This window comes from Sphaeramia orbicularis, chromosome 3 (assembly GCF_902148855.1).
Source record: "Sphaeramia orbicularis chromosome 3, fSphaOr1.1, whole genome shotgun sequence".
NCBI lineage: Eukaryota > Metazoa > Chordata > Actinopteri > Kurtiformes > Apogonidae > Sphaeramia > Sphaeramia orbicularis.
The window spans coordinates 17,922,764-17,944,748 of record NC_043959.1 but is presented as its reverse complement, the minus strand read 5'-3'; the positions used below and the strand labels follow the sequence as shown (position 1 = coordinate 17,944,748).

Sequence of the window (21,985 nt, the reverse complement as noted above, 5' to 3'; positions counted from 1 at the left end):
GTTTCAAGGGAAACACTCACAGTTTATTCAGGGAAAGAATCCAGTTCAGGTTTTTCCTGGTTTGTAGAACAAACTGGAATCCCAGATTACAGACCATGGATACTTACTAATCTGTTTATTGGAGAAATGTTAAGTCTGTATGTGGAAAGACACAACTGAGCTGCAACCAACCACTTTTAATGATTAATTAATCTGTTTTAACAATTAATCAGTTTTTTATTTGAATTAATTATTTAATTGAAATCTGCTCTAATGTATATGCACTATTTCCACATTAAAATAATCTAAAAACAAGGAAATACATTGAATTATCTCAAATATTTGCAGCAGTTTCGAAATTTCTAAATCTTTATTTTACTAACTGTAAAGGATTGTTTCATTTGTTTTGACTGTCAGTGTACTCATATCATTACCTAACATTACACTGGGCTGTTTCAGCTGAATAAAGTTCTACTGTGTGTGTATTTGTGGATAAAAGATCATTTCTAAAATAAAGCTGCGGTGACATTTTAGTGGGACGTATTTCCATGGGTTATTTCAGAAATGCATCCATTTATATTACAGTCATTGTTGAAAGGTAAAATAATATCAGCCATAATGATTTGAAAATTGTAACTATGTTGGACATGTTTACTCTTTTTGTCCCTATAGAATAGAATAGAATAGAATAGCCTTTATTGTCACTGTCATCAACAATTTTAATAAAACACCAGTACTACAGAAAATAAGAATAGAGCAAATATAAAATTATAAAAACTAAAAATAAGATAAGACAATAGAAAATACATTTTACAGTTTTACAAAGTAATGTAAGAATACAGCTAAATAGAATGAAAAATAAAAATGGACAAAATATGAATAGATGCAAATTTAAGGTATTAATAGTATGTGAAAGTATGTATATCTATGAACAATATTAACAGGATGTATATCTGTGAACAAAGTCTATATAAAAATGGTGCATTTATATTTTGATAAATATTGAATAAATATTGTATTGCTATTGCAGAACAGAGGATTATTGCATGACTTCTTGCACATAATTCATATTTGTAGGATTATTGCACATATATGATCAGAATTATGTTTTATATTTGATTAGTATTGCAGGAACGTCTTTAAAAGTCGCTTATTCTGTTTTTGGCATAATTGTAAATGTTTTACTACTAGAATAAAATAGAATAGAATAGCCTTTATTGTCTTTGTGCTACTCCAGTCAGTTTAACAATATTAACAAAACACCAGTACTGCAGAATTAAGAATAGTGTGAATATAAAATTACAAAAACTAGAAAATAAGATAAGACAATAGAAAATACATTTTACAAAGTAACATAAGAATAGAGCTAAGTTGAATAAAAGATAAAAATGGACAAAATATGAATAGATGCAAATTTACAGTATTAACAGTATATGACAGTATGTATGTGGACAATATTAACAGGATGTAATACCCATGAATAACAGTATGTATACCTATGTAAACCAAGTCTATATAAAAATAGTGCATTTATATTTTGATAAATATTGCATTGTTATTGCAGACCAGAATATTATTCCATAATTTCACCTTTCGTTTGTCCACAGCGAGCTCAGTGGACTTCCTGATGAGTGATGGTGAAGACGAAGGCTCTTTTCTGGCTTTACCGACCGCTGCCTTCTCACAGCGCCCGTCTCTGACCGCCGAGCTCACTGAAAAGACCACGCCCACCCAGCAGCTGCTGATCCAGGTAACGGAGGCTGTTCACACCTGAACACACACACACACACACACACACAGCAGACTAAGTTTGTGACAGAGTGCTGATTCACCGTCTGACATCAGCACAAACGTCCGCTGACTGACGACCTTTGCACCTCGGGGACACTTCCTGTCAACCTGCTCATCACATCTTTGACCTCCCTGTTGATGCAGTGCGACGTTTCAGTGACTCTGCATGTTTCAGATCACACACTCCGGCGCCTCCTTTCACAGCCTCTGCACTCACGACTAATTTGATGTTCACGAACAGCTTTCCACATTTCAACACCCATTTAACAGTCCTGGTTTATCCTCCTCCTTTTTCTGTATATCTGTCTGTTCGCTCTCATCATACTTCCTTTTCCTGTCGTTTTCGTTTTCCATGCTGTTCTGTATCTGCAGAAGGTCACCTGGTCCTGCTTCTGGACTCAAGCCAGTGTAAAAAAAAAAAAAAAAAAACCCTCATCTTCCATTTTAGTTTCTGTAGTTACCCTTTGTCCCTGTTTGTTCTGAGTCTGTTTCCTAGTTTTCTGCAGATTATTAGGACATAGAGCTGTAGACGTGTTTGGAGAGAAATGAGTAGTGTTGTATTCCAGACCGTCTAGACCGAGACCAAGGGTATCAAGACCAAGACCGTAGTCCAGTGTTTTTCAACCTTGGGGTCGGGACCCCACGTGGGGTCACCTGGAATTCAAATGGGGTCACCTGAAGTTTCTAGTAATTGACAGAAATAAAATAAAAACTTACAAATAAAAAATATATGGTGAGTTGAGAGAGAGAATCACAATACATAAAAGACATGACAAACTCTGAAGCTGAAACTGAAGCACTGTGGTACTGTTTATCTTTCAGATGTTCATTGTGGTCAGTTTCAGATGCTGCAGCTCTTTCATAATTCATAGTTTGAGTTCTTGTTTGTTCAGTATTTATTTTCAGCCTTTGGACTGACTGTACAAAATTCTCACTTTGTGCAGTAATCTCAACCTGGCTTTTCTGTCTCCGTCCACAATCATGTACATTATATAGCCTTAATGTCTTTTAAAATTAACATTTATTTACAACATAGTATAGCAAACTATTACATGATCAAAAACAAATAAATTTTAGCAAAAAAAAAAAAAAAGTCTCCGTTTTGAATGTCTGGGGTCGCCAGAAATTTGTGATGTTAAAATGGGGTCACGAGCCAAAAAAGGTTGGGAACCACTGCCATAGTCGCTTTTCCATTGGACATGAGCACAAAACTTTACCGATATTTACTAAATGTCGAAAAATCAGAAGTACGTAATGTCGGTTTTTCCATTAAATCACAAATGCGATGATTTGGTTATTTATTATCGTGAGATGATGTGAGAAGTCATTCCATAAACATGACGACGAACATAAATATGGTGTTGATTTACAGATATATTCATTATTATTATATATTACCCCTCTATCTCGTACTAAATTAAAATTTTATTCAGTTTCCTGGTGTGTCCAGACATACCGTGCCATTTTTCTTTTAAAACTCTTCTTAGTTTGTTGTAATGTCTGTCAACTTCCGTTTTTTTAATTCACCTGACTCTAGTTGCAGAAAAAGGTCTTTCCATTGCAGTTTTGCGTGATATACTATTAGCGCTAGGCCCAAAAAAACCACCTCTTGCCAGTGCAAAAACTTTTAATTGAAAAATGAGAGTTTTGGCGACGTTGTTTTTCCATTAAGTAAATTTTTATGAGCAAGTTATATTCACGCAATTTGGGGGTCAATGGAAAAGTAACTCATGACACACTAAGGTGAGACCAAGACCAAAAACAGACTAGAGTTAGAATCAACATGACATGATTACTCGTATCAATTGTAGAGCAAAAGGCATTGGTGTGAAGTGTCATGACTAATTCAGTCAAAGTCATGTGATCTTTTCTATGATACTGTCCTTATGTCTTTCATTTTAAATCACCCAGATTTGTCATAGTCACACATTAGGCCTACAGGGGTTGGACAAAATAATGGAAACACCTAACATTGTGGCTTCATAGAAGGTGTTTCCATTATTTTGTCCAACCCCTGTATATTTCATGAATGTAACACTCCCTCTCAGCCTGATGGAACATAATATTCTCAGCTTTCCTCTCCTATGACCAGTTTATTAGTTGTTTGACAATCCGCATACAGCAGAATGTTTGTTTTTCTGGGATGTGTTGCAGATATACTCTTTGTGCTCTGTGGAGCCAAAGTTAATCTCTATTGGCTTCACTGACATTTTCTTTGTTGTAATTTGTATGATGTGTGTGGACTGTGGAGGACTGGTGTTGTCCGCTAAGAAAATTTATACAATGGAACATGTTTTTAAAATGGATATACCCAACTGGTTGCATTTGAAGTAGACACATAATAAATAATGTTGCTATTCTGCGATGATGTGGTTTTTGTATAAATCCCATTGAGACCGCAATGTCTGAGACAAAGACTAGACCAAGACCAAATGAGTCAAGACCAAGACAAGACTGAGACCACAAAAAACCTCTCCATCACTAGAAATGAGCCCTGTAGTTTTAAAGCTCCGTTGCCTTAGAACCTGCTGTGTAGACTGACTTCTGATTTGTGCTCGCTGACGGTCAGGGCTCATTCATGTTCTGTTCGTGTTCATTCAGACTCTACAGGACAAAGTGTGCGAGTTTCAGGCTCGTCTGCGTTCGGAGGAAGTGACCCGTCATCTGCTGTTGCAGCAGCTGCAGCGGCAGAACGTCCAGGACAAGACGTGCAGCGGCGTCGAGGCGCTGCAGGAGGAGCTGCTGTCGCCCCCTCGCAACGGTGAGGCAGGAGATGATGAAGGTGGTGGTGATGAGTATGATCTAGACCAGGGGTGTCAAACTCATTTTAGTCCAGGGGCCACATACAGCCTAACATGATATAAAGTGGGCCAGACCAGTAAAATAATATAAATAACAGGATAAGAACTTTTGAGTGAAAAAAGTAAAATTCTTTAATGAAAATGTTTAATCCACGAACTGTACTTGAACATAACATGAACAAATATGAATAACCTGAAAATTCAAAGTGCATTGTTAACGATATTATGCCTTAGTTCATCATTTATACATGTGCATCACAACATACAGATCACAGTTTATCTACAAATACACTAAACATTTAATGACAGGGAGAATATTTTTAAAATTCCACATACTTCTCTTAAGACATTTCAGGTTGTTCACATTTTTTCTAAAAGGCTAGTCTGTAAATGCAAACATTTTTGTGAAATGTAACTTTTTTTTACCTTAAAACCAAGAGAAAATTAGCAGTTTTCATTATTTATAGGTTATTATGATAGTATTTTACTGGTCTGATCCACTTTAGATTGAATTGACTTAAAATGATTCTAACATCTTTGATCGTTAATATCTTCAGTGTAATTTTTGCATTTTACAAATTCATCCCATGGGCCAGATTGAAACTTTTGGCGTGCCGGATTTGGCCCCTGGGCCGCATGTTTGACACCTGTGATCTAGATTATAAAAGGAAAGTGGACTCTGTGTGTGTGTCTGGGGCGTCACACTAAATCTGGAAAGAGCTGACTGCTCTTTGAATTAGAAATATAAGGTATGATAAAAAATGTAAGGAAAGTAAAATAAGAAAAAAACAAATTGTATTCAGATAAATTCTGTATACATGAAGTATCAGCTTATACGAGGGCCGTTCAATAAGTTCATGGCCTCACCCAGAACAGAACAACTCAGACTGATAATTTATATTTTATTTTTCAACATAATCTCCATTTACAGCAATGCACTTGGTCCATCGATGTTCAAGCATCACTATCCCATCACGAAAGAATGTAACATCCTGTATTATAACAACCAGTATTTCTGGGTGAGGCCATGAACTTATTGAACGGCCCTCGTATACAGTTATTGTGCATTTTTTCTACAACTGTGGTTAAGGGAGTTAACGGTTAAGTAAAAGGAGTTAACTGTTAAAGTGACAGTTAAAGGAACTGCTGTACTTTCCTACAGGCTTACTCAAAAAGGCACCAGACTAACTTAACTTAACTTAACTTAACTTAACTTAACTTAACTCACCTCACTTTGGAAGCTCATCCTAACACACACAGCTGTAGCATTAGCATTAGCATTAGCACATTAGGAGCAGTCAGCTTGAAGACCCTCGGGTACCAACTCCACATCTTCATCAGTAGTCATGGTCCAGATCACTGACAGAATTATCCTAGATTTGTCTATTTTTATTGTATTCGTGTTTTTCATGCAGACTGCTGCTGTGTTTGTTTGCAGGTGTGCGGCTGTTGCAGCCAGGTGAACCGTCTTTAGACCGTCTCAGCTGTCCAGAGGAAGAGCAGCTCGTTACTCGGCTGCGCACACAGGTATTCAAAAAATAAAATAAAAAGCTGCAGACACACACTGGGGACATGTTGACAGCTCAGTATAGTGTTGTTGGTTTGTCTGGAGTGTTTATACGGCAATAACATCCCACCAGTAAGAGCCTGGTCTCATCAGATGGACCGGGTTCATTTGTTTCTGTGTTCGGACTAAATCTGCTCTGTCTGGACGTTTGGTTGATAGTACCTTTTTGTAGGAGACCTTTAGGATATTTAAGTATTTTTGAGTTCATTAGTGGTAGAAAGGCTCCAAACAGATATTGCAACAAATGAGGGGAAAAAAAATCTACTTTGTGCATCAGTTAATTTTGCCTCCATGTAAATAGATTCCAGTTTGGTTGAAGGTGTTTTTGTCCATTTAAACCACTGACATCTATCAAACTGTTGACAGAAGGAATGGAACTGGGTGACTATTTTAAGATCATGCATCAGGCTGCTTTGAGGTGTGATGCTCAGGTACTGATCACTTTGACACTTTCACACATCGCTGATATGATGAATATGTTGTACACACCCTTAGTTTTATTGAGTTCCTGCTCAACTTTAATTACATCTTCTCAGCTGATGTGAAGTATGAAGTGAGGTGAAATGCACGTGTTGTACATGTGAGTCTAGTGTCGGTACAGTTCGTTGTTCGACAGTGATCGGATTGATTTTAGATGTTAATTAAAAATCATATTGGACTGATTTGGATTATACTCATACAGATTTTATAGTTCACTCATAGAAATACTCAAATCAATCAATCAATCAAATGTTATTTATATAGCACCAAATCGTAACAAAAGTTATCTCACGACACTTTGCATATCGAGCCGGTCGAAACCAGACACTCTCCCTTCTGCCGGCAGACACAGACTAACTTCGGTCGTGGTCTGTGGTTGAATGGACTTCGTGGTGAAGTAAATAAAACAACATGAACTCTTTTGAGAAGTAAATAAAACAATACTCTGAAATTCAAAATGTCAGCCTTAGTGTGTTATTGGAGGACACAGCAAGACTTTTTCCACTTTTGTGAAATTTTTGACAATTGTTTTATTATGTTGAAAATCAAGGTCAATGAAGTGACCATATTTGGTTCCTTGCTCATAAGTGGCCAAAAAAAAAAAAAATCCAAGAAGTATATATAAAAAAAATACAAGAAAAACATATGTAATTTGAAAGGAACATTATAACATCACTTTTGTCAATTCAACAATTTCTTTAAAGCCCTGTGAGGTGACTTTGTTGTGACATTGTTGATTGTGTTTAGAGCGAGAAACGGACTTTTGCTGCAAATTTGCAGAGATTGTTAGTTTTAGTATCACAGGATGAAAAACATAGGAGGAGGTTTAATTTTAAACAGCAAAGGGTTCGGACCAATGTGAAGCAAATGTGTATTTCTGTTGTGGGTGTCAGAATGTGGAATTCTTTGGCAATGGAAGAGAGGAGCTGTTTAAGAGGTTATATAAGGAGAGAATAGAGAGGTTATTAAAAGCATTTAATGAAATAATTGTACCTATGGATTTTTGGATTTGTTTTATTTTCACCGAGTATCATGTAAACTGTTTAATATAATAGCTGTAACGGCAACTTATCTGATGGAAGCAGATGTTTCAAGAAAGGGGCAGATATTAGAAGTGTTCTTCATCCTGCTAAAATGAAAAATAAACTGAAAAATATTGGGTTCTATAACCTCCTGAGACCCAGGAATGCATTTTTGTCCTTTGTAGGGGTTAAAAGTAAAAACAAAAACCACTGTCCCACTGCAAAGGACCTTCCATAAAATACAAAAATAAATTAAAAAATAATTTTTAAAAAATGTATCTGAAATAACTTTTGCATTATGTTGTTTCAAATCAAGATAATTATTTAAGGAAAAAAGCCAAAACTTTTACTTTCCTGGGTCTCAGGAGGATAAATAAAATTGAATTGAATTGAACATTAGACCCCCATGCGTGCTGATCCAGACCCCTGTCCACATCCACACGATCCCTGTGAACATCATTCCTTACATCAGTGACCTTGGAGACCGCATTGGACCTCAGAGGTGGACCTTACAGACCCTGTAGACCACATTGGACTTCAGATTGTTGACTCACTGTCCTCACTGGAACTGCTGCTGTCACCTTCTTGTAAAGTGTGTGGAAATGACCAAAAATAGTCACTTGCCCCATAAAGGTTGAATGTACATCTTTGGAACATCAAAAATCTCAGCTCATCCAGAGAACATTGTCTAGATTTATTTTTTTCCACCTCCTCAGGACATGCAGCACTTATTGCATATTACCCATAATGCATCTGTGTAGCGGCTAACCTAGCTTCAAGCTGCTCACTTCTGCTAGAAACCAGTGTTCACCTAGATTTAAGATCGGGGCTGATAACACTGGTGTCCATTCCACCATATCCTCAGTAAAGGAACTGGTTCAGCTTGTGTTCAGTGTTGACATTTGAATCACTGACATCCACAATGATCCTGTTTCATTAATTTAGAGTTTTTTTAATGCGGTGTAATGTGCTGTGTGTTTCCAGGTGGAGGAGCTGGAGGAGAAGCTGTTGGATCAGACTCAGGAGGTGGAGAGACTTCGCTCTGAACTGGTAAGACCCTGCTTAACGACATTCCTGAGGAACCCTGGGAAAAAACAGTCAGACACAAAACAGCGCACGCACACCGTCACACTGACGTTACGTTCAGGTTTCTGAAAGCAGGTCAGGCACAGGGATGAAGGAAAGAAAATCTGTACAAGACAAATAATTCAAGTAATACAAGACAGGTCATTGTTGTTGTTGTAGACCCATAAATAGAACGGGACTACCTTAGATGAAGAGGGTAAAGGTTTGAAGAGTTACCAAAGTTTTAAGATGATTGTTCATTTTTGGTCTCTTCCCACAGGGGGCGACAGACCTGGAGAAGCAGCTGGAGCTGCTTGTGGTTGAGAATGAGCGTCTGAAGCAGGAGCTGAAGTCCTGCAAGACCTCAGAGCTTCAGAGCCTCGATGCTGCCGCAGAGACCTGCAGCTGCAACCACTGCCCCCACAGCCAGGTACGTACACCCCCATAGTAACCCCACACAGAAAACATACATGTAGAACACCACTGATAGTTTAAAAAGCACTAAAAGTATACAATGATGTTTGTAAGAAGCAAAACACGATCTAATCTGTGAGAAAAACTGCATCCACACTCGTCCTTTTTTCATTCATTTAGAATTTACTTTAAACGCATTTACTCTGTTAACCTTTACCTGGAATTATGTTCGTTTTTAATTTCTTTATTCACAAAGGAGCAGGATGAAGCGCATTTTATGTACTCCGACCCCCTTACCTCATCTTTTTCTTCTGGCTATAAAGTCCCATGAAGCTCCACAGACTATATAAATATCACACATATCAAAATTAAACTCTGTCCAAGCCTTTATACACTATATATCATAACACATTCTTCATAATCATATAATACACATTATATACATTGTATATTGTAATGTCTCTGGGGTTAAAGAGACCAGGTTCTTTGTTTTTAGCTGCTATAGGTTTTTCAAGGTAGTGGGAGCAGAAAACTGTATATAATTTCATGCTGCATTGGTATATACATGATGTGCAGACGATAAAATGATTTCTGAGCTTTGTAGCCAAAGTGTAAGTGCAGCTTCGGGTAAAAACATCAGTAGTCACTTTTCCATTGGACATGTGCGCAAAACTTTACCGATATTTACTAAATGTCAAAAAAAACAGAAGTGCGTAATGTCGGTTTTTCCATTAAATCACAAATGCAATAATTTGTTTATTTATTATCATGAGATGACACGAGAAGTCATTCCATAAACATGTCGACCAACATAAATATTGTGTTGATTTACAGATATATTCATTATTATTATATATTACCCCTCTATCCTGTACTAAATTTAAAAAATTATTTGGTTTCCTGGTGTGTCCACACATACCATGTTTCTTTTAAAACTCTTCTTCTTCTCTTGTTGTAACGTCCGTCTACATCCTTTTTTTTTTTTTTTTTTTTTGTTCATGTGACTCTAGTTGCAGAAAAAGGTCTTTCCATTGCAGTTTTGCATGATATACCAATTGTGCTACGCCCAAAAAAGCACCTCTTGCCAGTGCAAAAACTTTTAATCGAGAAACAAGAGTTTTTGTGAAATTGTAATTTTTCCATTAGGTAAATTTTTATGCACAAGTTACATTCATGCAGTTTGAGGGTCAATGGAAAAGAGACTATTGGGAGATAAACATTAAGGTAGAGTCGTGCATCATCACCTTCACCTAACGTTGTGTCATCTGGGTTTGTTCGAGTCACAGTAAGTTCTGCCTCTTTCGTAGAATGCGGAGTCCCTGCAGAGGGAGGTGTCCCGCTGGGAGAATCAGGCCCGGCAGAGGGAGCGGCGGCTCGCGGAGCTGGAGCGAGAACTGCTGGAGAAAACCGCCAAGGTGGAGACGCTTCACCGGCAGCTGGACGAGTCCACGCGGTGCCTGGACGACAGCAGGCGGAAGCTGGATGCCGAGCACAAACTCAGCCTCCGACTGCACGAGTGTGAGGAGGAGCTCGCTCGCCAGGCCTCCACCCCCCCCAGGGTCAAGGTGAGGACAGGCCTATCAGGACAAGACTTTTATTAATGCTTTTTACAGGACTTTAACCCTGGAGTTTTTTTGGTTTTTATATTAAATTTTTACATCCAGATTTCAAAAAGCTGCATTTTGGAAGTGGTTAAAGATAAAATAATCCTGTAAATCAGAAAAATATTGGATATGACCTAAAGTTTATGATGGGAGTAAATGTACTCATCTAATTTGCATATTGTGACATCACAGGATGGCAGCCATATTGGATTGCAGAACTTTTAGTAAAATTGAACTTTGAACATATTTACATGGAAGGTTTCTTTGTGTTTTTGTTTTTTTCTCATCTTATCCTTAAAATAATTTAAAATAAACATTAATATGAAGTAAAATGCAATAAGTTTTAGAACCTTTTTGGCAAAGCAGCAGAGTAGCCAAATCTGTCCTTATCTATACAAACTAAAACTAAACAGCAAAACGTTACTTATTAAACCAACCTGGGACCAGGCCTTTAAACGGGATTTTCTTCTTCACTTTGAATAGAAACATGCCCTGAAATGGTGTTAGGATTGAAGGGGCACATGACCGCCATCTTTTGGTGGGAGATGGGAACAAGATTTAAAGTGTCTGCATATTTCTTCCACCACTTTTTATTCAGATATTTAGAAGAACACAAAGAGGCATTAGTAAGTTTAACAGCTTAGAGTTTATTTTTCTGTTGATGTTTATTGTTTTGTGCTGCTGAACATTTGAATTGGGAGATCAATAAAGTATATCTTATCTTATCTTATCTTATCTTATCTTATCTTATCTTCAGCTCTATGTGCATGTGCTTCGTATATGGTTTGAGTCATCATGAACCTGGTATTAAAACAGTGCATGCAGCAGTAAAATCATCTGAGTAGAGAGGTGGTTTCATCTCCAGTATGTTACTCAGACGGTGGAGGTGGAGTCGGCCGACTCTCAGAAGGCTGTGGCGGAGATGCAGTCGAAAAACGCCATCCTGCAGGAGCAGCTGACCGTTCAGAGGCAACTGCTGCGAGAACTGGAGACACAGCTGCACGAGTCGCAGCGAACCTGTGCACAGCTGAGGACACAGGTGAGACGGGGATTATCGCTGCTGTTTTTGGGGGGTTTTTTGTTTTGGTTTGGTGGAGTCCACACAAACACTTTAACCCAGTGTTTTTCAACCTTGGGGTCGGGACCCCACGTGGGGTCGCCAGGAATTCAAATGGGGTCACCTGAAATTTCTAGTAATTGATTAAAAAAAAAAAGAAAACTTGCTAATAAAAAACGTATGTTGAGTTGACAGAGCCAATCCCAATCCATAGCAGACAAACTGTGAGTCTGAAACTGAAGCACTGTGGTTCTGTTTATCTGTCAAATGTTCATTGTGGTCAGTTTCAGATGCTGCAGCTCTTTCATAATTCATAGTTTGAGTTCTTGTTTGTTCAGTATTAATTGTCAGCCTTGTAAATCCAAGCTGGACTGACTGTACATATCCTGACCAAGGAAAATAAAATTCTCCCTTTGTGCAGTAATCTACACCTGGCTTTTCTGCCTCCGTCCACAATAATATACATTATATAGACTAAATGTCCTCTAAAATTAACCTGTATTTGAAACATAGTATAGAAAACTATTACATGATTAAAAACAAATTAATTTTAGCAAGAAAAAAAAAAAAGACTCCATTTTGAGTGTCTGGGGTCTGGGATATTTTGGCATTAATCCATCTGATGTCATCCTGTCTATGCATGTGGTGATGTCATCATATCAATTGCCTCTATATATGTGCAAAGTTTGAAGTAAATTGAAACAAAATTGATGTTTTTATAGACATTTGAAATTTCACCCATTATAAGTAAATGGGGAAAAAAAAGATTTTAAAAATTCATAAAAAAAATTTAACTTTGACTTATGTTTCTCAAAATGTAATGAGATCTGTTCTTGGTCAGTGTCAATCTATAAACTTAATTTGGTGTGAATTCAACCAATAGTTTTGCTGCTAGAGTGTAAACAAACAAACAAACCGAACCAAAATCAATACCCTTTGCCTCCTCTTCGGGGGGGGGGGGGGGGGGGGGGGGTAATATCTTTTTAATATGTACAAAATTACACAGTATGAAGCAACAGTCCAGTTAAAATGATGGTACATGCAGCAGCAGCATGAGCTTTAAATAATGATGCTTTAAAGGAGGGTCCGTCACTCATCAGGGGTCAGAGGTCAGAGGGGTGTAGAGCCAGACTGGAAATCCCTCTGTTGGTGATACTGGCCTGTAGAAATAGAACGGATAGAACTGATTACTGCTCCTTTGCTTCCTCTGAGTCGTCTCTGTTGCAGTGATCGGTCACTGTGCACAGGTTTCCAGTCCTTCTGTGAATCCGTCACTGCCCCCCCCCCCAGCTCTGCCGTTAACCTTCTTTTCTCTGCATGCGTTCGGGTGCAGCTGCTCTCCGACCGCGGCCGTCTGTGCGGTCTGCTCACCAAGGCCGTCGGCAGGGGCAACGGCGAGGTCATTGGCAGGTTGTCCAAGGTTGGCAACGCCCCCGTTCCCTGTGATGTTTCTGATGATTTTTCCAGATCTGACATCGCAGCGAGAGTGAAGCTCGCACGGGGTCTCACAGGTTCTACAGTTACCACATAAACCACTTCCAGAGGGGTCCGAAAAGTAGAACAGCAGCGGATTTTTCCCCAAATCTGATTCATCCATGTCTTATCAGTTGTGCAAAAACAGTGTTAGTGGGGTTTTTTTTCAACAGAATTTAGATTTTATTACCTCTCTAACCTGAAAAGTAAAACTGTGGCTTTTTCACTAAATGTCTAAACATAAATTCACTGAAGAAGAACACAGAGATAATGAATCATGGAGTTGTAAAGTGGTTTTATTGGAAAGCTGCTTTGGAACCTGTCAGACCCCCCACCCCCCCACCCCCCATATGTGATATGAATCCTCCTGTACACCTCCTCACCCTTCAGTTTGAGCTCCTGATGTCAAAGGGCTCTAAGTAGTGTTAAAAAAATAAATAAAAATACACAAAATGAGGACGATAATAACTTTAAAAAGCATTTCATAAAAGCCAAACTGAGTAGATGAGCTTTCAGGTTTGTTTGTTTTAATAAAACTTATTATACGGTAATGCCATAAAGCCTCATAAAAGCATACTTAAAGTTAAGAACACATAGTACACTGTAACTGAAATCTGGATTAGTCTGACCTAATCCTGAAATGTCACATGTTTCTGATGCTGAAATGAAGACTTACATTGGAAAACAAAACAATAAAACTTCAAATATAACAAAGTTCACAAAGAATGAGGATTGAACTAATTTCATTTATTTTAATTTAATGTTGTCGAAGTCAGTATGTTCATTTTTGTTCCAATAAATTAGGACTAAATTGGCAAAGTGAAAATAATGCACAAAATAATTGGAACAAGTGGTTCCAGGTACAACAAACCCCGCCCCTTGTATGTATTGTAGGTTTTTTGGCATGGATCCAGCTGATGTCATCATGTCTGTGTGTGCTGATGTCATATCAGTTGCCTCTATATATGTGCCCAGTTTGAAGTAAATTGAAACAAAATTGATGTTTTTATAGACATTTGAAATTTCACCCATTGTAAGTAAATGGGAGAAGAAAAAAGATTTTAAAAATTCATAAAAAATGTAAACTTTGACCTACTTTTTCCAAAAGGTATTGACATCTACTCTGGGTCACTAGCAATCTATAAACCGAATTTTGTATGAATTTATCCAACGGTTTTGGTGCTACAGACATTTGAAATTTCACCAAATTTTAAGTAAATGGGGGAAAAAAAAGATTAAAAAATTCATAAAAAATTTGAACTTTGACCTACTTTTCCCAAAATGTAATGACATCCATTCTGGATCACTGGCAATCTACAAACCAAATCTGGTATGAATTTAACCTATATCTTTGCTGCTACAGACATTTGAAATTTCACCCATTATAAGTAAACGGGGAAAAAAAAGATATAAAAAAATTTACTAAAAAATTTAAACTTTGACCTATTTGACCTAGCAATCTATAAACCCAATTTGGTATGAATTCAACCAGTAGTTTTACTGCTAGAGTGTTAACAAACAAATAAACAAACCAAACCAAAACCAATACCCCTTGCCTCCCCTTCGGGGTGGTGGTCATAAAGTGAAATGAAGAAAAGATAACAAACAAATCAAACTGAACAAGAATGAGTAAAATACAGGAAAGGAACACAGTAAGCAACAAAATGGACTAAAGTAAACTTTATCTCCTCCTACTTTATTCTGAAATAACTTTGAAATGAGCAGAAATTCACACAAGGGCTCAAAATGCAGAGATTCCACCGTTTTGATGCATAACTGTGTGAAACTCTAGTCTTTACTCAGGTCTGAAGATAAAGAACTGTGAACTTTCTGGTTCAACAGTTGGTAAATGTGAAACAGGGCAGGTCAGCTGATGACATAATACAGACACGATTTTTAGTATAAGGCAGGGGTGTCAAACATAAGGCCCGTGGGCCAATCCTGGCCCCTCCCACAGGGTCCAATCCGGCCCATGGGAGGAATTTACAAAGTGCAAAAATTACACTGAATATATTAACAGTTAATGGTGTTGAACTGGTTTGAGTTCAGGTTCCACATTCAGACCAATATGGTCTAGAGTAAAATAACATAATAACCTGTAAATAATGACAGCAAATGTTCTTCTTGGTTTAATGTTAAAATAGTATTATATTATGCCCATAAATAATGACAACTTCAAAATTTTCTTTTTGTTTTAGTGCAAAAAATAACATTAAATTATGCAAATATTACAGTTACAAACTATCCCTTAACAATAAAACCTGAACAAATATGAACAACCTGAAATGTCTAAAGAAAATCAAGTGTAATTTTAACAATATTCTGCCTGTTACAAGATGTTTTATGCCTTTGTAGATCTGATTTGTAATGAACATGTAGAAATGATAAGTTAAGGCATAAATTTGTTAAAATTGCACTTATTTTTCTGAAGAAATTTCAGGTTTTCAGGTTATTCACATTTTTTTTGTTTGGATAGTTTGTAAATGTAAATATTTTCATAATTTAATGGTAATTTTTTGCTCTAAAACAAACAGAAAAATTGGAGTTGTCATTATTTATAGTTCATTTTGTTATTATTTTACTGGTCCGGCCCAGTTGGGATCAAATTGGACTGAATGTGGAACGTGAATTAAAATGAGTTTGACATCCCTGGTATAAGGGATCATGTGACCTAAAATAGAAGTAGAAGGTAACAGAAGGTAACGATATTGACTTTAGATTTAGAATGAAACTGTTTAATAATCCCAACGTACATTAAAGCATTTATAGATGCACCTTAATGATCTCCAAAATGTAAGTGTTTTTAGGTGCAGTGTGAATGTGGTTTCCCTGTTTTCAGGTTTCTCCTCCTGAACCTTTTCCACTGTTTGTGAACAGACTCTTCTGTTTTCGTGGTGTTTCCTTAGAACCAGCTGATGGAGTATGTATGTGTATGTGTGTATATATATAAATGTATGTGTATGTGCGTATGTGTGTATGTATATATGTAAATATATGTGTGTGTGTATGTATGTATGTATGTATATATATATATTTTTATTTTTTATTTATTTATTTTTTTTCATGTATATATGTGTATGTATGTATGTATATAAATATATATATATATATATATATATATATATTTATTTATTTTTATTTTTATTTTTATTTATTTATTTATTTATTTATTTATTTTTGTCCTATATTTTCTATTTTTTTGATTGTCATGATTAATTTAAAGATATTAAATTTGGAGGAGAGTGGAAAGAGATGGAAAAAACAAAAACTCAGCCATTGTGTACCAGCTGTATGTGGAATCTATTTTATAAATGTTCAATAAAAAGTTAATTATAAAAAAAAAAAAAAAAAAAAAGAACCAGCTGATGGAACACACTCACAGTTTGTGTTAGAACGTCCTGCATCCACACTGTCTATACATGTGCTGTTTATTTTCACCTGGATCTTTTCTGCCAATGGAAAATTGTCTTCACTGCTCACAGAAAGTTGAACTAATTTGACAACATATTTGACGGATTTTGACAGATTTGTAAATATACAATTAGAGGATGATTGTGTTTGGTGTCAGTCACAAATATGTGCAACAAAGTAAACAGAGTAATGATATTTTTTATTTGTGTTTAGTCTTTGAGCATTTATTAATCTCAGTTTAACATCAGTAATAGTAGTTTAATGTGACTTTTTCAGATATTACAAGAAATACCTGGATTTCTAGAAGCTGAAACAGTCTATGAAATAATACAGGATTAAAAATATGTACACACACACACACACACACACACACACACACACACACACACACACACACACATATATATATATATATATAATTTTTGTTCTATTTAATTCAAGTACATGTTCACATAGTTCATTGTAATTTTTTTGTAGTTTAAGAAATTAAAAGTTTTTTGTTAATTAGATTTTATTGTCCCTCTAGTTTTCCTTTTAACCTGGATTTTCATTACCATAAAAAGCCTGTAAACTGTGTTTGAAATGTTTTTATATCTCAAGCTAAACCTGCCAACATTATTTTCATCTCACCATTTTCAGTTATTCTTTTGGGAAATGTGTTAAATCTAAATATTCAATTCGTGTTTTTTATATTTTATACATTTAGTTGTCACATTAAATATTTTCCAACTGGGACAATAAATATTAAAGTAAGGAAAGAGTGATAAAATTACATTTACAAGTGAGACTCAACATTTTTACTTAACTATTTTCAAAATATAAAGGTATAATAAGTACAGATTTAGTGGTAGAACTGTAAGAGATCAAAGTGATTAAGTAGAGAAATAGATTTTTAAAGAAAAAACACTGAAGAAAACCCATTTGTATCTGAAGGATAACATTATTTTGATGTTTCTGTGTAGGTTTAGATATATATACATATACTTTTTTTTTTTTTTTTTACAGAAATTATTCATAATTTTTTGTTAATTAGAATGTATGTATTTTTATTTAACTTCTAATTTTCCTTTTAACCTGAATTTCTATTACCATAAAAAGCCTGTAAACTATGTTTGAAATGTTTTTGAAAGTTAAGTTTTTCTTCTCTGAGTTATTTTTACTCTTTTAAATTATGGCCGGTTGGAAAATAGCTTTTCTTTCTCACTCAGAGCATATTTTTCCTAATTTACACACATATTACAGTCTGCATTTCAGGTATGCAGAAGGAAAAACACGACCCCATACTGTCCCTGTGTAAAATGGTGCTAGTGTAATTGTGTTCACCTGCTTCACCTGTGGCTCCACAGATAAAAACCCTTTTCCCCCAAAAAACAATCCAAAGTGAAACAGAAGACAGTCCCTCCAGTGTGACCTTCAGACTTTCACCCTCTGCTGCAGATTCTGGTGTATGAAGGTGAGATGGAGCGGGCCCAGGGTCAGCTGGAGGCCGAGATGCAGAACCTGGAGGAGGAGAAGAACCGGGTGATCGAGGAGGCGTTTATCCGAGCGGAGAGCGAGATGAAAGCCGTCCACGAGAACCTGGCAGGTCAGTTTAGGAAATATTCAAAATGTGCCTTTACTTCTAATGGTCCATATTCTGATGGTTGTAATATGTAAATGCTTAGTTCCTATTGATCACTGATAAAGGTCATATATAGACTTTGATTTGGCTCCATGACCTTTGACCTTGAGTGTCCTTGAGGGTTAAACTCAAGGTCACCAATGTCAATAATCTTCTTCTCTGAAACTACTGGTTAGATCTAATTGTATATGTATCTTCCTTGGGACAATGTCTACAAAGTTTTTTCACAGTTTTGAGAAATTTAGATTTTTGAATTTTTGACGAATTTGTGAAATATTAAAAATGTGCCTTTCCTTATAATGGTCCATATTTTGATGGTTTGTAACAGTAGTTCTCAAACTTTTTACAGTGGAGTACCCCAAGAAATATACTTTTTTATCCAAGTACCCCCCAAATGTCCCTTCAGCATTTTTGATTGAAAAAAATTAAGCAAAATTAGCTCCTGTGCCAAAGGTGTCTGTTTATATTCTCAAAACTTTGTAAACAAACAACATACATTTAACTGTAATATATAAAAAACAACACATTTTTTAAAGTAAAGTTTGTGCAAAGTATAAGTGTCCTCTTTCACTGATAAGAAAAATAAATAAATTGGTCATTAATTAATAAATGAACCTTTCATTAACAAAAAAGAATTACTTATCTACTCAAACTTTTGAATAATATGAAATATACAATGACAATAAAACTATTATATGAATGTATTTATTGTGTTTTATATTTCAGCATTAATTCTCATTATTTTGTATTCAGTACATTCTGACTTATTTAATGTATTTTTCCCAAAAAATTTCAAGTACTCCTGCCAATACACGTACCCCACATTGGGAACTCCTGGTTTAGAACATGTCAGTGGTTCCAGATATCAGTCTAGTTCCTACTGATCACTGATAGAAGTCATATATGGACTGTGATTGGATGAGTTCAGTTCTCCTCCAGTGAAAGTCCCACCCACTTCTATTGTTAGATTGATGTGCATCCAGACCACAGGACGGGAACATAGAACAGAACCAGACAACCTCTGCCTGGATAGAACATGACACTGACATACAGGGACACTGGTCCTGTTTTTTGTGTGGTAGGGGTCCGGATGAACCTGCTGAGTCTGCAGCCGGCTCTGAGGACGCTCACCTGCGACTACAACTGTCTGAAGAGGCAGGTGCAGGAGTTCCCCTTCATGTTGGACAAAGCCATCACAGAGGCAAAGCAGGAGGTGAGTTCATACACAAGGAGGTGTGGTCTTTATCTGAGCCACCTGGATAACATGGTATTTAACTGTGTAGTAGTTTGATATCACCTCAGTCTGTATATTATGTCCATTATCCACCTTTATAATAATATAATAATATGTATATTATATCCATTATCCACCTGTATAATAATATAATAATCTGTATATTATGTCCATTATCCACTTGTATAATAATATAATAATCTGTATATTATATCCATTGTCCACCTGTATAATAATATAATAATCTGTATATTATATCCATTATCCACCTGTATAATAATATAATAATCTGTATATTATATCCATTATCCACCTGTATAATAATATAATAATCTGTATATTGTGTCCATTATCCACCTGTATAATAATATAATAATATAATAATATGTATATTATATCCATTATCCACCTGTATAATAATATAATAATATGTATATTATATCCATTATCCACCTGTATAATAATATAATAATCTGTATATTATATCCATTATCCACCTGTATAATAATATAATCTGTATATTATGCCCATTATCCACCTGTATAATAATATAATAATATGTATATTATATCCATTATCCACCTGTATAATAATATAATAATATGTATATTATATCCATTATCCACCTGTATAATAATATAATAATCTGTATATTATATCCATTATCCACCTGTATAATAATATAATCTGTATATTATGCCCATTATCCACCTGTATAATAATATAATAATCTGTATATTGTGTCCATTATCCGCCTGTATAATAATATAATAATCTGTATATTATATCCATTATCCACCTATATAATAATATAATAATCTGTATATTGTGTCCATTATCCACCTGTATAATAATATAATAATATAATAATATGTATATTATATCCATTATCCACCTGTATAATAATATAATAATCTGTATATTATATCCATTATCCACCTGTATAATAATATAATCTGTATATTATGCCCATTATCCACCTGTATAATAATATAATAATATGTATATTATATCCATTATCCACCTGTATAATAATATAATAATATGTATATTATATCCATTATCCACCTGTATAATAATATAATCTGTATATTATGCCCATTATCCACCTGTATAATAATATAATAATCTGTATATTATATCCATTATCCACCTATATAATAATATAATAATCTGTATATTATGTCCATTATCCACCTGTATAATAATATAATAATATGTATATTATATCCATTATCCACCTGTATAATAATATAATAATCTGTATATTATGTCCATTATCCACCTGTATAATAATATAATAATCTGTATATTATGTCCATTATCCACCTGTATAATAATATAATAATCTGTATATTATATCCATTATCCACCTGTATAATAATATAATAATCTGTATATTATATCCATTATCCACCTGTATAATAATATAATAATCTGTATATTATATCCATTATCCACCTGTATAATAATATAATAATCTGTATATTATATCCATTATCCACCTGTATAATAATATAATAATCTGTATATTGTGTCCATTATCCACCTGTATAATAATATAATAATCTGAATATTATATCCATTATCCACCTATATAATAATATAATAATCTGTATATTATGTCCATTATCCACCTGTATAATAATATAATAATCTGTATATTATATCCATTATCCACCTGTATAATAATATAATAATCTGTATATTGTGTCCATTATCCACCTGTATAATAATATAATAATCTGTATATTATATCCATTATCCACCTGTATAATAATATAATAATCTGTATATTGCGTCCATTATCCACCTGTATAATAATATAATAATCTGAATATTATGGCTGTACCACTCAAACATGTTCATTATTATGTTTATTAACATATTAATTGGACTTTACTGTATATTGTACTGTTTATTAGTCTGTATTTGTTATTTTTATGAACATACCATATATTTTTGCACTTCAGGTTAGATGTTAAACTACCTTGTACTTGTACTTGTGTAATAAAGTTGAATTTAATCTCCTCCTCTGAACTCAAAGGCTGACATTGTGCGTGTTTTTGCGGTTTCAGATCTGTCAGGTGATCAGTGAGGTGAGCAGCACCAACCAGGAGCTGCTGAGGAAATACAAGAGAGAAATGAACCTGAGGAAGAAATGTCACAACGAGCTGGTTCGACTCAAAGGTCTGGAGTTCAGGTCACACATATCTGCAGCCAAGCACAGTTAGGATTTATTTAAGATTTAGTCATCTCAGTTTAACATAAGTAGTAATAGTTTAGCGTGAGTTTTTCAGAAATACCTTGATTTATAGAAGCTGACACAGTCTATTAAAAAAAACCCACTTTGTGCAGTGACATTTTATTATTTTTGTTTTATTTCAGTTTAATACATGTTCACGTAGTTCATTGTAATTTGGATCTAGTTTTTTTTATGATATAAGAAATTATTCATAATTTTTG

General features: G+C 35.1%; 1 protein-coding gene across 11 annotated transcripts in view; it reads left to right on the top strand.

The window, feature by feature from the left end:
- kifc3 (kinesin family member C3) overlaps nt 1–21,985 on the top strand; it is a 67,595-nt gene that overhangs the window by 28,576 nt on the left and 17,034 nt on the right. For 6 of the 11 annotated variants that reach the window (XM_030161488.1, XM_030161492.1, XM_030161502.1 and 3 more), the window contains 12 exons: nt 1,587–1,729; nt 2,143–2,178; nt 4,372–4,531; nt 6,010–6,098; nt 8,625–8,690; nt 8,986–9,135; nt 10,427–10,684; nt 11,589–11,762; nt 13,114–13,200; nt 18,102–18,249; nt 19,368–19,498; nt 21,598–21,709. In XM_030161488.1, coding sequence (XP_030017348.1) covers nt 1,587–1,729; nt 2,143–2,178; nt 4,372–4,531; nt 6,010–6,098; nt 8,625–8,690; nt 8,986–9,135; nt 10,427–10,684; nt 11,589–11,762; nt 13,114–13,200; nt 18,102–18,249; nt 19,368–19,498; nt 21,598–21,709 — 1,554 coding nt within the window. The remainder of the gene's footprint in view (nt 1–1,586; nt 1,730–2,142; nt 2,179–4,371; nt 4,532–6,009; nt 6,099–8,624; nt 8,691–8,985; nt 9,136–10,426; nt 10,685–11,588; nt 11,763–13,113; nt 13,201–18,101; nt 18,250–19,367; nt 19,499–21,597; nt 21,710–21,985) is intronic. The other 5 variants (XM_030161490.1, XM_030161489.1, XM_030161493.1 and 2 more) reach the window with 5 other exon arrangements.